The 15,278-nt window shown below is 44.7% G+C and overlaps 1 protein-coding gene across 1 annotated transcript in view; it reads right to left on the bottom strand.

The window, feature by feature from the left end:
- LOC124616333 (zinc finger protein 62 homolog) overlaps window positions 1-14,476 on the bottom strand; it is a 39,923-nt gene extending 25,447 nt beyond the window's left edge. The window contains exons 1-2 of the mRNA XM_047144639.1: window positions 14,398-14,476; window positions 7,890-8,023 (exon numbers count right to left, since the gene is read on the bottom strand). Coding sequence (XP_047000595.1) covers window positions 7,890-8,023; window positions 14,398-14,476 — 213 coding nt within the window. The remainder of the gene's footprint in view (window positions 1-7,889; window positions 8,024-14,397) is intronic.
- Window positions 14,477-15,278: the final 802 nt, after the last annotated feature.

The following is a 15,278-nucleotide window of genomic DNA, read 5'->3' as shown; positions in this document are numbered from 1 at the left end:
AATTTTAATTCCGGGTATCTGGTAATAAATGTTGAGTATACTTGTGATCTGTATCCAGTTGTGTTGGTTCCTAGGTTTGTTGCTTGGTAATAACAGAACATGAGGTGTCGATTAACTTCATCTGACCATCTCATCCTCTGTCTTTGTTTTCCTACTAGGGTGGTTGCAGGAAGCATATCCTGCAAAACACCTCTATTGGGATTTAAATCATTTTCCAGTTGGCTAGCAGTGTCATTACCATTGTGGGCGAGCATAGGGTTCAAGCGTCGTTCCCGACCATGACGGCGCTTGTCCGAGGCTTCTTTAGTTCTGTCCTGAACCAGGTAATCACACTAAAAGGGGGGTTAGCCCTATTAGTGGTTTGTTCTTTTCGTCGCCTTTTACGACTGGCAGAACATACCGGAGGCCTATTCTTTTCCCGGGCCTCCACGGGGATTATTGTTATTATTATTATTACGCAGAGCCTGTGAACGAGTATCTCGAAAACGGTGAAGCTGGTTGAATGCTCACATGTCACTGTTGTGGGCATCTACGGAAAGAGGTTGATAGACAGTGAAACTACCACTAGGAGCTAAATGGATGGACGTGCACGACTCTTCACAGAACGTGAGGTTCGGAGGCTCGTCTGCTCTGTAAAGTAGGATAGAAGGTTATCTGTCGCATCTCTGCAAGAGTACAATGGTGGTGCACGCACAAGTGTTTCGAAGCACACCGTTCATCGTATATTCTTGAATATGGAGGTCAGCAGCAAACCACCCCTACGTCTTCACATGCTGACCCAATGAAATCGTCAATTACGATTGCAGAGGGCACGCGACCATCGAGATTCGATGTTTGACCAATGGAAACGTGTCACCTCTTCGGGTGAATGGCATTTTTGCTGTCATGAGGTGAATGGCGGCCCGAAACGTGCAGCGCGCCCCCGGACGCAGGCTGTTGGGAGCAACATTATGCTCTGGGAGACATTCCCCTGCGCGCTTGCATTGGAGCCGTAGTAATAATCGAAGACACGCTGACAGCTGCGAAGTACCTGCATCCCTTCTTGCTTGATGTCTTTCCCGACGGCGATGCCTTCTTTCAGCGGTATGACTGTTTGTGTCTAGGATCCAGAATCAGGCTACAGCGGTTTGAGGAGCATCACGGTGGAAAACTGATGTCTCGACGACCAAATCCGCCAAATGTAAATCGTATGGAACCCTTTTGGGTCGCTATCGAGCTCCATCATTGCGTACGCGAATCAGCAGCCCGTTATTTACGCGAATTACTTGACCTGTTCGTAGACGTCCAACGCCACATACCTCCACAAACCTTACAACAAACTGTCAGGTCCCCGATACTCAGAATCAGTGATTTATTTCGTTCCACCGACTGACAAACAAGCCATTAAGCAGGGGTCACAATGTTTTGGTTCACCAGTGTATATCGTTCGTATAGATGGCCGAAGCATACAAGCATCATGGAGTTACTACTAAATGATTTTAATACTGTAGAAACATGAGACTCATTTTACCGTAGTGCACTGTAATAATATCTGGTAAGTCATGAACTTCTAGCACACCATAGAAGTCAGGAAAATCGGAAACTTGAAATATATGGAAAAATCTGACAAATACACTACTCATTTTAAAAGAGTTTGGACTAGATGACAACACAATAGATGTAAAGCAACTTCAATCAGAATAACATCAAAAGCAAAATTTATATGGGAATTGTCGAAAAGTTTGAAATAAAATTAGGAGTAAGACAAGGACATTCTTTGTCGCCGTAACTATTTAACTGTGCATTAGAAATGTGGTTACGGAATGCTGGAAGGCCATAAATACTAAAAATGTACAACTACAAAAAGAAAGCCAAACAAGATCACTGCAGATTACATGGCACTTTAAAGTGCACAAGCACATATCACAAAGTTACATTAAGCCGCATCAGAAGGATTAGAACTATCATTTGGATAAACACACATTTTATGACAAACATCAGTAAAGCACCGCAAGGGCTTAAACTAAATGAAAACACAATGTCTAGGTAGCCTATTTTCAATAGAGAAGAGAATGGATATCGCACAAAGTGAAGGGAAGGGGCGGTAGAGACTAGAATACATAAAATGGAGAGTGCTTTTCAAATAACAAAAAAAAATATATATATACAAAAAAATTGTCTTGGAACAGAAAACTGATGCTCTATGAAATGCTGGTTAGACCAGAAGTACTTTACGCAGTAGAAACTAAAACTAAGTAGAAGGTGACTTCGGAGAATTACAAGGAAACTAGAATAAGAATCCACGAGAAATACCAGGATTCAAAAGGAGCATTGAATCAGAATACATATTAAGATCTGATACGGAACTACCCGTATGTGTGAAATTGGAAATGTTAAGAAGTTTAATGAGAAAACGGAGATTAAAATTCTACGAAGCTGCACGCAGGATGAATAGTGACAGAATAGCTAAACAACTCCTTGTCTTGCTAAACAATTACAAATCCAAAAACTCATATAGAAAGATAGATCGAAAATGTGGGAATCAACGTGGAAACGAAGCAAGGAAAAAGACAGCTTCGAAGCCAGAAAAAAAAGGGGTGGGGGGTCATGAACTAGAAGAAAGCGGACGTAGAAAGAGCAGGAAGAACATTCTAGAAGAGTGAAAGAAATGTGGACGCAAAGTAAAATGCAGTTGAAAACAAAGAAGCTGAACAATATTTTTATTGCACCCATTAAAAGGGTTATGCAAAAAAATATCGCAAACAGAAAGTGACAAACTATAAGAACAACATATACGTATCTATGCGATACTGTCAGTCCAATAACACGAACTCTGAAATAATTTCGTAATATGAGCATAAAGAAAAAAAATGTGAATTCAGTCGCGTCGGGATTTCGTACACGTGGCATTATAAAGAAACAATTACGACAGACATCTATCATTGAAAGGTTGATTCACACAGCTGCCGATTACTACGTTCATGTTCAACAATGGAATTATTGATGCTTCTTCACTACGTAAATGTAGGATCTCGAAGGCTGGCGAGCAGGTGCTGAAGCAAATAATGCATGCTACTTAACAGAAGATTTCCAATTTTTGCCTAGAGGGAGACGCGACGGTATAGTAAGGAGTACTTTTTCTGCTCCCAAGTTTCGACTGGTACGATCTCCTGTAAAATACAATATAATTCAAGGATAAGACTTCTGTTGTGTTGATAATGCACGGCCTGTGGCGGAGTGGTTACACGACATAACATAACTGTATTGGACTGGTCTGCACAGAGCCCTGACATAAATCCTATAGAACACCTTTGGGATGTTCACCCCGATGTTCTGGAACGTCGCTGCAATAGTGGAATGAAAACAGACAAATAGCGGGGGGGAAGGGGGGGGAGGGGGGGAGGGAGGGAGGGAGGGAGGGGGAGAGGGGGAGAGGGGGGGAGGGGGGGAGGGGGAGAGGGGGAGAGGGGGAGAGGGGGAGAGGGGGAGAGGGGGAGAGGGGGAGAGGGGGAGAGGGGGAGAGGGGGAGAGGGGGAGAGGGGGAGAGGGGGAGAGGGGGAGAGGGGGAGAGGGGGAGAGGGGGAGAGGGGGAGAGGGGGAGAGGGGGAGAGGGGGAGAGAGAGAGAGAGAGAGAGAGAGAGAGAGACCGATGGTGGGGGGGAGAGGCAGAAAAAAAAGAAGCATGATGTATAGAAGATAAATTGTGAAGATACGGGAAAATAAAGTAGTTGAGATATGAAGGGACTTACTTAGCACACTGACTAGCAAAGATTCTTTAGCATCTGTAGAGTTTTATTCACTATAGAATAACAACAAAATGCATAAGCGTAAGTAAGGTATACTTCCAATCATCTTAAGACACAAATCCTTGAATGATGCAACCGAAGGCCGACAGCAGCGCTTGCGTTTGTTTGCACGAGGATTTAACTTACAAACAGTGTAGCTACACTATGTGATCAAAAGTATCCGGACACCCCCAAAGGCACCCTGGGGTGAACAGGTGCTCGATCGTGGTGAAAGATGCAATCGTCATCCCCGAATTGCTCTTCAACAGAGGGAAGTAAGAATGTGCTTAAAATATCATTGTAGGCCCGTGCTGTGATAGTGCCACGCAAAACAAGTGGTGCAAGCCCCTCCATGAAAAACACGACCACACCATAACACCACCGCCTCCGAATTTTACTGTTGGCACTACACACGCTGGCAGATGACGTTCACCGTGCATTCGCCATACCCCCACCCTGCCATCGGATCGCCGCATCGTGTACCGTGATTCGTCACTCCATACAACGTTTTTCCACTGTTGAATCGTCCAATGTTTACGCTCCTTACACTAAGCGAGGCGACGTCTGACATTTACCGGTGTGGTGTGAGGTTTATGAGCAGCCGCTTGACCACGAAATCCAAGTTTTCTCACCTCCCGACTAACTGGAATAGTACTTGCAGTGGATCCTGATGCAGTTTGGAATTCCTGTGTCATCGTCTGGATAGATGTCTGCCTTTTACACATTACGACCCTCTTCAACAGTCGGCGGTCTCTGTCAGTCAACAGACGATGTGGGCCTGTACGCTTTTGTGCTGTATGTGCCCCTTCACGTTTCCACTTCACTATCACATCGGAAACATTGGACATAGGGATGTGTAGGGGTGTGGAAATCTCGACTACAGACATATGACAAGTGACACCCAACCACCTGACCACGTTTGAAGGCTGTGAGTTCCGCGGAGCGCCCCATTCTGCTCTCTCACGATGTCTAATGACTATTGAGGCCGCTGATACGGAGTACCTGGCAGTAGGTGGCAGCACAGTGCTCCTAATATGAAAAACGTATGCCTTTGGGGGTGTCCGGATACTTTTGCTCACGTAGTGAAGCTACACTTTGTCTAAGTTAAATCCTCGTGTAAACAAACGCAAGCGCTGCTGTCGGTCTTCGGCTGCATTATTCAAGGATTTATGTCTTAAGACGACTGGAAGTATGCCTTACTTATGCTTATGCATTTTGTTGTTATTCTATAGTGAATGAGACTCTACACATGCTAAAGGATCTTTGCTAATCAATGTGTGGTAAATAGAAGTTACCTGAAATTGTCAGTGTAGAGACGCGATCTATAAGTGCAATGAATGTTGACTATTTTACAACATGAAACTTTCTGGCAGATTAAAACTGTGTGCCGCACCGAGACTCGAACTCTGGACCTTTGCCTTTCGCGGGCAAGTGCTCTACCAACTGAGCTACCCAAGCACGACTCACGCCCCGTCCTCACAGCTTCACTTCTGCCAGTACCTCGCCTCCTACCTTCCAAACTTTACAGAAGCTCTCCTGCGAACCTTGCAGAAATAGCAGTCCTGAAAGAAAGGATATTGCCTCCAGTCAGCTTGTAAGTAGGCTGTTTATGTTTTCTTATTGGCAACGTTACGTAGCGCTCTGTATGAAAATCACTGGCTGTGCTGTGTGCAGTCTGTGGCTAGTTTGCATTTTTGTCTGCCATTGTAATGTTGGGCAGCTGGATGTGAACAGCGCGTAGCTGTGCGCAGTTGGAGGTGAGCCGCCAGCGGTGGTGGATGTGGGGAGAGAAATGGCGGAGTTTTGAAATTTGTAAGACTGGATGTCATGAACTGTTACGTATACTATGATGTTTCAACACTATTAAGGTAAATACATTGTTTGTTCTCTATCAAAATCTTTCGTTTGCTAACTATGCCTATCAGTAGTTAGCGCCTTCAGTAGTTTGAATCTTTTATTTAGCTGGCAGTAGCGGCGCTCGCTGTATTGCAGTAGTTCGAGTAACCAAGATTTTTGTGAGGTAAGTGATTTGTTATTTTAATGTTAGTCAGGGCCATTCTTTTGTAGGGATTTTTGAAAGTCAGATTGATTGCGTTGCGCTAAAAATATTGTGTGTCACTTTAGTGAATGTTTGAGTACGTTCAGTTTTGCTCAGCTGTTTGAAAAGCAAATAATGTAAGAGGTTTATCAGCACAGTAATTCATAAATTTTTCTAAGGGGACGTTTCAAGCTCAAGTGGTAGAAAGAAAGGATATTGTCTCCAGTCAGCTCAGTTGGTAGAGCACTTGCCCGTGAAAGGCAAAGGTCCCGAGTTCGAGTCTCGGTCCGGCGCACAGTTTTAATCTGCCAGAAAGTTTCATATCAGCGCACACTCCGCTGCAGAGTGAAAATCTCATTCTGGATTTTACAACATCTTTATCAGTCAAGATTGCATATAGGAAATTCGATAACTACCTTCGACAGTTACCAGTCGTCTTCATTTCAAAGCATGCATAGCAGTGTCTGAGATAAGGGGACACTTTGTTAATTGGTAGTCAACTCAAAGGAAAGTCATGTTACAAGTACGAGTCCGAAGCTGACATTCCCTTGCGCTGTTAACAGCCAGTCCACAAAGCGTCTTCTTATCTTAGACACTACTGCGTATACTTTGATTTGAAAACGGTCGGTAATAGTAGAAACTAGTTATCAGATTTCCTATATGCGTCCGTGGCTAAAAAAGATTTTATAAAAATCTACAGCCACTGGGCTAAATGTTTGAGGGGGGTAGGACGTCAAACGGGACGACTTGGAGCAGGAGACACACCGCAGGACATTTTAATTTCCACTGTCTATACTTTTAAAAATAAATTCATAGAACTTTGTCAGAATGACCATTTACACTTATAGTGGTGGAAGTTCAAATATATAAGAAAATAATTTATTTTTTTGACATTTGTATTTCCCCTTTTTTCTTTTACCACTGGCTGCATTTGTTGCTACAGGTACACTTTTCTTCATAAGTAAGGGAGATTCTTCGATGAATTTTGCACAGCATACAAACCACACTTACAGGTGTATGAAACTCTAGAATTTTCCAAATCTATTAAAAACTGTGGTAAAAATTGAGATAATTAACTATAAAATTTGAGTTTTTTCTAAACATGAAGTTTAAAATATAACAGCACATTCATTTTTTCATAAATTAAATAATATATAGAGTTTCATACACCTGTAAGTATGGTTTGCATGCTGTGCAAAATTCATCGAAGAATCTCTCTTACCGATGAAGAAACCTGTACCTATAGCAAGAAATGCAGCCAATAAAAGTGAAAAAATGATGAAATTTCACATGTAAAAAAATTTGTTTTGTTATTTTTTTGAACTTCCACTGCTATGATTGTGAATCCTGAATCCTTCCTGGTCATGCTGACAATGTTTTATGAATTTATTCGTAAAAGTATAGACAGTGGAAATTAAAATGTCCTGTGGTGTCTCTCCTGCTTCAAGATTGCCGTTTGACGTCCTACCCCCCTTAAACCAGGTAACCCTTGTATCAAATCTCGCTGGACAGTCGGTTTCATTTTTTAAAGCCTACTTACAAAATTATGAAAGTTGATATGGAATGATAATGAAGTCCCATGCTTCTTGACAGAGCCTAGGGGAACGATGCGGGAGACCCGCACCTACCTACTAGGCAAGGTCCTAATGGAGGTGGTTTGCCGGTGCCTTCCTCCAACCGTAATGGGGATGAATGATGATGAAAACTACATAACACCCAGTCATCTCGGAGCAGACCCAGGCCCAAGGCGGTAAGGCTGCTTATTGTTCCTTAATAGCCGAAAATAGAGACGATAGTGATTTTGGACGTCTGGTTTTTTTTCTTTTTTACTGCAAAATTCTACCAGAGGTGTAGGATTATCTCGGTACAGCCCTGGTTTAGCCGCACTGTATTCCTGCCAGGACGGTTTACTGTTGTACCAGTAGGTATAGTAAACGGCTAGCCAGCGTTTGTAAGCGGGTTGGGTGCTTATAACCACGTGTTGCAATCATGATGAGACGAGAGCTACTTAATCTCTGATGCTAGGTATTTGGCACTACTCGTTCTGAGGACCAGACATACCGCATGGTAATGGCAAGAGAACTAACCTTGAACATGTCTTCGTAGGTGTCCATAGTCGTGGCGGCGAACGCCACGTCCATCATCGGGGACGGCGTGCAGTGTGCCAACAGCCAGTGCCGTCCTTGACGCCCAGCATCGAGCTCCGCCAGACGCTCCTCGCCTGGAAAAGGGCCACAGTGCACTCATTACTATTCTCATCTCTTCACAGACCTGAACTACTACTAATACTGCCGGTGCTGTTGCTGCCGTCTGCATAGAGCGCTGGTCTTATTCTTATCTACCTACTACTGCTCGAGATCATCACAGAAAAAAATTAACGTTCTGGAGACTAGTAGTAAGTCAAAAGAATCCGGAGACCTATTAGTGGACATTAATAACAGGTGCCTCCACCCTACGTCCTTATGGCGGCTTGAATTGTTCTGGGGACAGTGCAAACTGTCGTGAAGCAGCATCTGTGAGGCCCAAACTTCCGGCCTGAATCCAGTGGATCACCTTTGTGGTGAGTTACAACGTCGACTTCTCTCCAGATCCAGGTTGGCTCAAATGACTCTGGGCACTATGAGACTTAACATCTGAGGTCATCAGTCCCCTAGAACTTAGAACTACATAAACCTAACTAACCTAAGGACATCACACACATCCATGCCCGAGGTGGGATTCGAACCTGCTACCGTAGCGGTCGCGCGGTTCCAGATTGAGGCGCCTAGAACCGCTCGGCCACACCGGCCGGCCTGTAGTTTGGGCAGGGCAGTCGATTACAGGGATGTTATTGTTCACAAGCCTCACAGATGCTGCTTCTTGACGGGATGCTTTGTGATGCTGAAATGAACAGTCGTCTCCAGACTGTTCCTCTACTGTACGCAGTACACAATGCTGCAAAATATGCTGAGATACTTCTGCATTTAACGCTTTTCAATGCGCAATAAAGGGACCACACCATAACCACGAAGAAAACACCCCATACCTTAACACCTCCTCTTTCGTACTGTTGGCACAACACATGATGGCAGGAAATTTTCTCCAGGCACTTGCCAAGTGCAAGCCCTTCCATCGGATTTTCATAGGGTATAGCGTCAGTCATCACTCGCAATCACTCGTTTCCACTCATCCATTGCCCTGAAACTTCGCTGTTTACATAACTTCAAGCGTCGCTTAGCATTCACTGCACAATTATGTGGCATGTGAGGAACTGCCCCCTTCTCATTAACTCCACAAGCACAGCCATTGTGCTTGCTGGACTTCAGGAAGCACTTGCGACTCTCGAGTGATTCCTTCCACTGATTTCAAGCGATTATTTAAAAACCATCCTCCCAGAGCTCGACGGTCCCTGCTATCAGTACATGAAGTCTGTTCGTGTTAGCTGTGGTGGTTTCTTCGCGTTTACACCTCACAGTCACGTCACCAACAGTCGACACAGGCACCTTTAGAGATGTGAAATGTCCCTAATGGATTTGTTGTTACTCAGATGACATGCGATGACTAGTCCACATCCGAAATCATTGAGGGCTCTGGGCTGACGCATTATACTATTACTGTTTCTCTACTGTAAACATAATACATACTTCCCGCCTCATTTTATTCTGGCGGGTCGCCTCTCTTAACATCTACAGAAACCTCATTTCGGTATTCTGAGCCGTTAAGGTGATAAAAACGGTGCAATTTTTAAGTTGGGTCCTGGTGTGCAGACTGTGCTATTAAATTTCGGGGCACCTGCCTGATGTTTGTAACTAGCAAGGTACAGAAATCCGGCTGTTCTCCTGGAATTTTATAGAACAAGTTTTAAGTCAATCGACCTGTATCGTAGGAATTACATTATGGTCCATAGCTTCAGCTGCCGGCTTAATTTGATTCATTATTGGTTTCAACCTATATGCCCATCTCCAGCTACAAAAATTTAAATATGTGTATGTGAAGGAGCAGCAAATCGGTGGCACAGTCTGGTTACAATGCTTTAAGAAACATTACATGTATTGATCCCTATTATAGTAGTTGTGCTGTACACATTCACAGAATGTTATTTCAACCGTTCTATGCCTGCAACATACTGACTGTACCTGGTCGTTCACCTACGTTTTACCCGCGAATCACTGGAAACAATGCACACGTCTGTAAAGTCATTGCACATAACTTCTACTTAAAAACATGAAAATATACCTATTTTTTGCTTAAACTCAATTGTTAGGATATGTTCAACTTCGTGTTGAGGAAAAAAGGGGAAGGAAATCGGCCTTGCTTTCTTCAAAGGAATCATCCAAGGATTTACCTTGATCGATTATGGAAATCACGGATCATCTCAACCTATCTGTGCACACGGGGGTTTGAACCGCCAACATCTTGAACGCGAGCCCAATGACCATACTACGCCACCTCGCTCGGGCTAAAGATATGCCCATCATGTTCCTCGACTATCGCGGCATCATCCACGGAAAATTAATGTTCCAGAGCAGCCGTAGCCCTGCTAAGATATGATGTGTCATCTCATCAAACGAGACAGATCTGTATGAACCGACCTTTAAGAGAAGTGCTGTGGGACGTTGCTCCAGAGATTGAGTCGACGATCGTTTTCTGTCAAAAACGTAACAATCTCGAACACTCTGTGCTCCTTCGCTTTGGCACTAGTGGACTTTCTTTTTACAAAATTGAAGGAAACTCAGTACGTATCTATTACACCGATCCAAAAGCCAGTGAGCGACTGTCTCTTAAGTAGTCTTCTCAAACGCATTTTAAGTGTTGAGGAAGGAAGAGTAGGTGACAACGTCCTATCGAGCTCATATATCGACGAAGCACAGGCTCGGACTGGACAAGAATGGGGAAGAAACTGAGGCGTGATCTATTGTTGAAGGATACGCTGCCCATAATCGGCTGAAGTGGCTAATTCGTCTGATTTTTCAAGTTCTGCGAGTAATAAAGGGATGCAATAATGTGGCAGAACAGCTCTTCATACGAACTATACTACGTACTGCATAATGTGGACGACTTTGTGGTGAAACCTCCTGCAACAAGGAGCAGCCCAATAGGGAAAGGTGAAGAAAACCCACCCAGTTAGCCGAGTGCGCTAACGCACCGCTTCCGGGAAACTGGGAGGCGAGCTAACCCCGAGTTGAATTCGCATTGCGAATTAATGACGGGGGTGGCTAGCCGACCAGCCTGAATGTGGTGATTAGGCAATTTTCCACGTCGAGCTAGGTAAATGCCGGTCTGGGACCTAGTTTCCGCTTCATTTACATGCTCTACAAACACTTGAGGTAACGTTACCACACTCGAATATAAGATGTACACCAGACGCAGGCAGATGGGGTACGCAGATTTCTTCCTGAGAGGAGGGGTGGCGTCCGGCCAACTGCCACTAACATTCCAGAATGAGATTTTCACTCTGCAGCGGAGTGTGTGCTGATATGAAACTTCCTGACAGATTAAAACTGTGTGCCGTACCGAGACTCGAACTCGAGACCTTTGCCTTTCGCGGGCAAGTGCTCTACCAGCTGAGCTACCCAAGCACGACTCACGCCCACTAACATTGCCAAAAGTGCAAGAGCAATGCCGACGGTAAAACGGCAAAGAAAAACAAGGAAAGGCAGAAGAAAAGAAGTAGCATTCGCGTTTTAGCACTCGTTTTGACACCTCACCCACCGTTGTGAAGCCGACGTCCAGATGACACCCGAGCACACAAATGTTACGGTAGATGGACCTGTACGCATGTATACCGTTCGTGAGTCGTGTACCTGCATATGTGCAGGCCTGCTGGTTGTTGAACTGCAAGGGTGGTGCAGAGCATAGGGAGTCAGGGGCCGGGGGCCTGGGGAGGGGAGGGGACGCCCGCCTCCCACCACCCACTCCACCACCCCTTCCGCCGCCCCTACCCTGCTCTCCCCTTCCCTCGCCCCCCACCAACCCCGTCTCGCTCGCACCAACACATGCGTCACGAGAATGGGAACTAAAAAACGGTCCCGTCCACCTCCTCCTCCTCCCCCGCCATGGGGAGACCGAGGGTGTGTGGTGGCTGTTGCTAGGCGACACTGGAAAAAAAACCCACACCACTTCCTCGGTGCCTCATCGCCGCCGCCGTCTTTGCCGGATGAAATGCTCTGCCGTGTCTAGTGCAGCGGATCAATATGCCTCCGAACCTGCTACGTCTCCGTCGAAACAGTGTTTGCTTATACGATGGAACAGAGGGTGGGGATGAACGGCGTAGTCAGTATTGTCGGGCATACGCAACGAGCTATCACTTAACTGTAATCAACGCCATACCACACCACGACAAAATTGACTCTCCAAGACGGAGTACTATGTGACGAAAGGAACTTTCTCGATGGATTCCATCCGTCAGACGATATAGTTATAGAATTCGCGTTCCCTGTTTTCATTCTGACACATCCACCAGGTACACTTGCAAGAAATGCCTGTTGATTTTCCTCTGTGAAGTCGGTTTTTCGGCTTAGCTACCGCCAACAAGCAAAATCTCTCTCTCTCTCTCTCTCTCTCTCTCTCTTTCTCTCTCTGTGTGTCTGTGTGTGGGAGGGGACGTGGATTTGACCAAATTTGCCAGTTTCTTGTGAATCACAAGTATAGCATATTTTCGAGTGAAAGACAGACATGACAAATTAAAAATTACACCTTGAAAACTTTGAGGGTTTACAGCATTTGTGTACTACGTGGTGTAGCGTTAACGGTGGCCACGCAGCGTCGGTTATATCCTTCTGTGGTGTTCGTACTGAAAACAAATTCTGACTGGGCAAAATGTTAAATTTCTTTCAGGATTTCTGTATGGGAGCGCCTTAAACACCAGAATACAGACGAACTACCCTTTCCTCATTATCAACGCTTTACGCACCAGCCAATAGTGAAGTTTTCGGAAGCGTGGATACTGAAAAGGCAATACATCATCTTCCGGAGAAGGAAGAGCCAGATTCCGTCTCGTTTCCTCAGCGAGGTTAAAAAGTTGTGACTCGTTACCTATAGACTTGGTAATTACGTGTTCAGACCATGAAGACCAGACACAAAGCTGACCGAACGCCTAGGGACAACGGAAAATATAAAATGAAATGATCGTATGGCATTTATTGGCCGGGATACACCCTTCGGGATTCGACCGCTGTATTGCAAGGTATTTTGTTGACGCCATTTCGGCGACTTGCATGTCAATGATCATGAAGGACACACAACACCCAGTCCTCTGCCGGAAATCGAACCCGGGCCCCCTTGCGTGGTAGGCGGCCACGCTACCGCTGCGCTACGGAGGACTACGAAAATTATTTCAGGCGACACCAACAACTGCCGCCGCAGTGCCTATGCAATGATTCAGTTCTTTGTACGAGACCCAAAATCACTCTTTCTGGAGTGGAAACTACAACTTAGCCTCCGACATCGGTGATGTTATCGACCAACTACTCTGAACCGTAAATTCCACAGTTTTTGACGATGTTCTTGTTAAACTGAGCAAAAACCGTCAGTAAAAAAACATTGAATGGGATGTGTGGCTGTCCAGAAAAACTGAATTTCACCAGTCGTTTTTTCCCCCTGGGGACAATGCTTGCTCCTGCTACCTTTAAGGACGTTGAAAACATACGTTTTTTGTTATTGAATGCTCGCTGCATGCCATCACAATTGCAGAGAACGTTGTTTCGGATACCATGCCGCGGTTAGTAATTCGTAACAAACTTACAATGAGATGATCGTTATGCACTCCATGAAGTGCACTAAAAGCCCAGCTATTGGCATAAGACCATAACATTAACTTCATTCGACAATGAGATTTAAAGCACAAAGATTACTTGCACTCAACACCGATTAATGAAATTGGTTTCTCAGATCAGATGACGTCATGAGACATGGGGAAGTGGGCGAGCGAGAAGATGTCCTTTGAAATTCCGATTCGCAAAACGGGAACTTTGCCCTCCATATTGCAATCACATACCTTGTTTAATCATCAGTTGCTACACCAATCGACCGCGCGACACACCTGGACGTCTAAAACGACACGTAATTACCTCAGTTTTCCTTCTTTGCAATTGCCCCACACATTTTTTCAAACGTATCGGCGTGATTTCCCTCTACGGTGAACAATAATATCAGTGACCTTATTGGCAATACAGGTTATTTGCTGACACATCTAAACCTCTTGCTGCAGTCACACGTATACTCTGCGAATAACCGGGTAGTGAGTGGCAGAGGGTGCTTTTAATTTTATCTTATGCCACTTTCCTTTCACTTGCGTTTACGAACGGTGCGCTGTGAGAGTAACAACTGTCATTGTAAGATTTTATTTTTGAGGTCACTGGAGGTTTGGAGGTTGTGTAGCGACACCAGGAAGATACATTTGCCGTACATCCATTTTCCGATGTATCATCAGACGACGGCTGTTTTTTATGACAGCTTTTGCTGTATTTATAGGTCTTATTTTATTTGCAGTCGATTTCGGCGTTCCATTGCACCATATTTAGACCCCTGCTAAGAAGCATGACCTTTAAATACAGCTGAAGGCGTCATCCCTGGTACAAAAAGATGAAATTAAGATAATGGATGTTTTTACATTACTGTCACACGGCCTGTTCTTGGACGTTCCATCGTAGGTTTTTGCCACATACTTCTTCAGAGTGCTTGTCAGTTCATACATTTCTACGACACTTTACTAGAAGTATCACGCGTGCTGCTCTTCTTTTTATAAGCTCTATGCCCGCTGCTTATTCAAACATACGGTCTACAGATACTTTCATCGTTTTCCAACACGCCTACTACTAGCTTTTTATAAGAGGACTTAGACTAATTGCCGTTTTCCAGAAATCTACTGCGAAAAAGACTACCACTTCTCTTACCCGATTCTGAAACAGTGTAGTGTTCCATTTAATAGGTCGAGACACTTTCATTTCTGTCGTACTCGCCAGCGAGTAGAGCAATCCTTGGCGTCCGCATCTGAGGTTACTTTAAGTGCTTTCAAACTTAAATCGACACATCCAATATCTGATCAAGAATATCCAGACACTCCTATTCCTTCTAAAGGAGCCCAAGTTGACCGTATGTAATGTGATTGTGATGACTGATGGAAGGAACAGAGAGATGTCATGTACTGACTGATAAGGACCATCGAGCATTGTGGAAATTGGTTGTAAAAAATCGCATGAAATCAGCGGAAAGAACCACTGAAGAATCCCACAGCGTTACCAGCAGTCCCGCACAATGACAGCACTTAGCGGGTTGAAAAGAATAAAGTACAATGATAGAGCAGCTCCTCAAAAGTTACAAATTTCTGTAGTCAGTGTTAATCAACGCTTGAGGTGGTGTATGAATAACGCGATGCCTTGTGGTAATCCGTCCGCCTCCACATGCGCCAATAAATATAAAAAAGGGTGGCTAGCTCGCTGGCTGCCATTCTGTGGGTCGCCGGTTCAAATCCGAACACCCACAGTTATATCTAAGAA

Source organism: Schistocerca americana, chromosome 5 (assembly GCF_021461395.2).
Source record: "Schistocerca americana isolate TAMUIC-IGC-003095 chromosome 5, iqSchAmer2.1, whole genome shotgun sequence".
In the NCBI taxonomy this organism is placed as follows: Eukaryota; Metazoa; Arthropoda; class Insecta; order Orthoptera; family Acrididae; genus Schistocerca; species Schistocerca americana.
The sequence above is the reverse complement of the archived record's forward strand: the minus strand, read 5'-3'. Positions and strand labels throughout refer to the sequence as shown.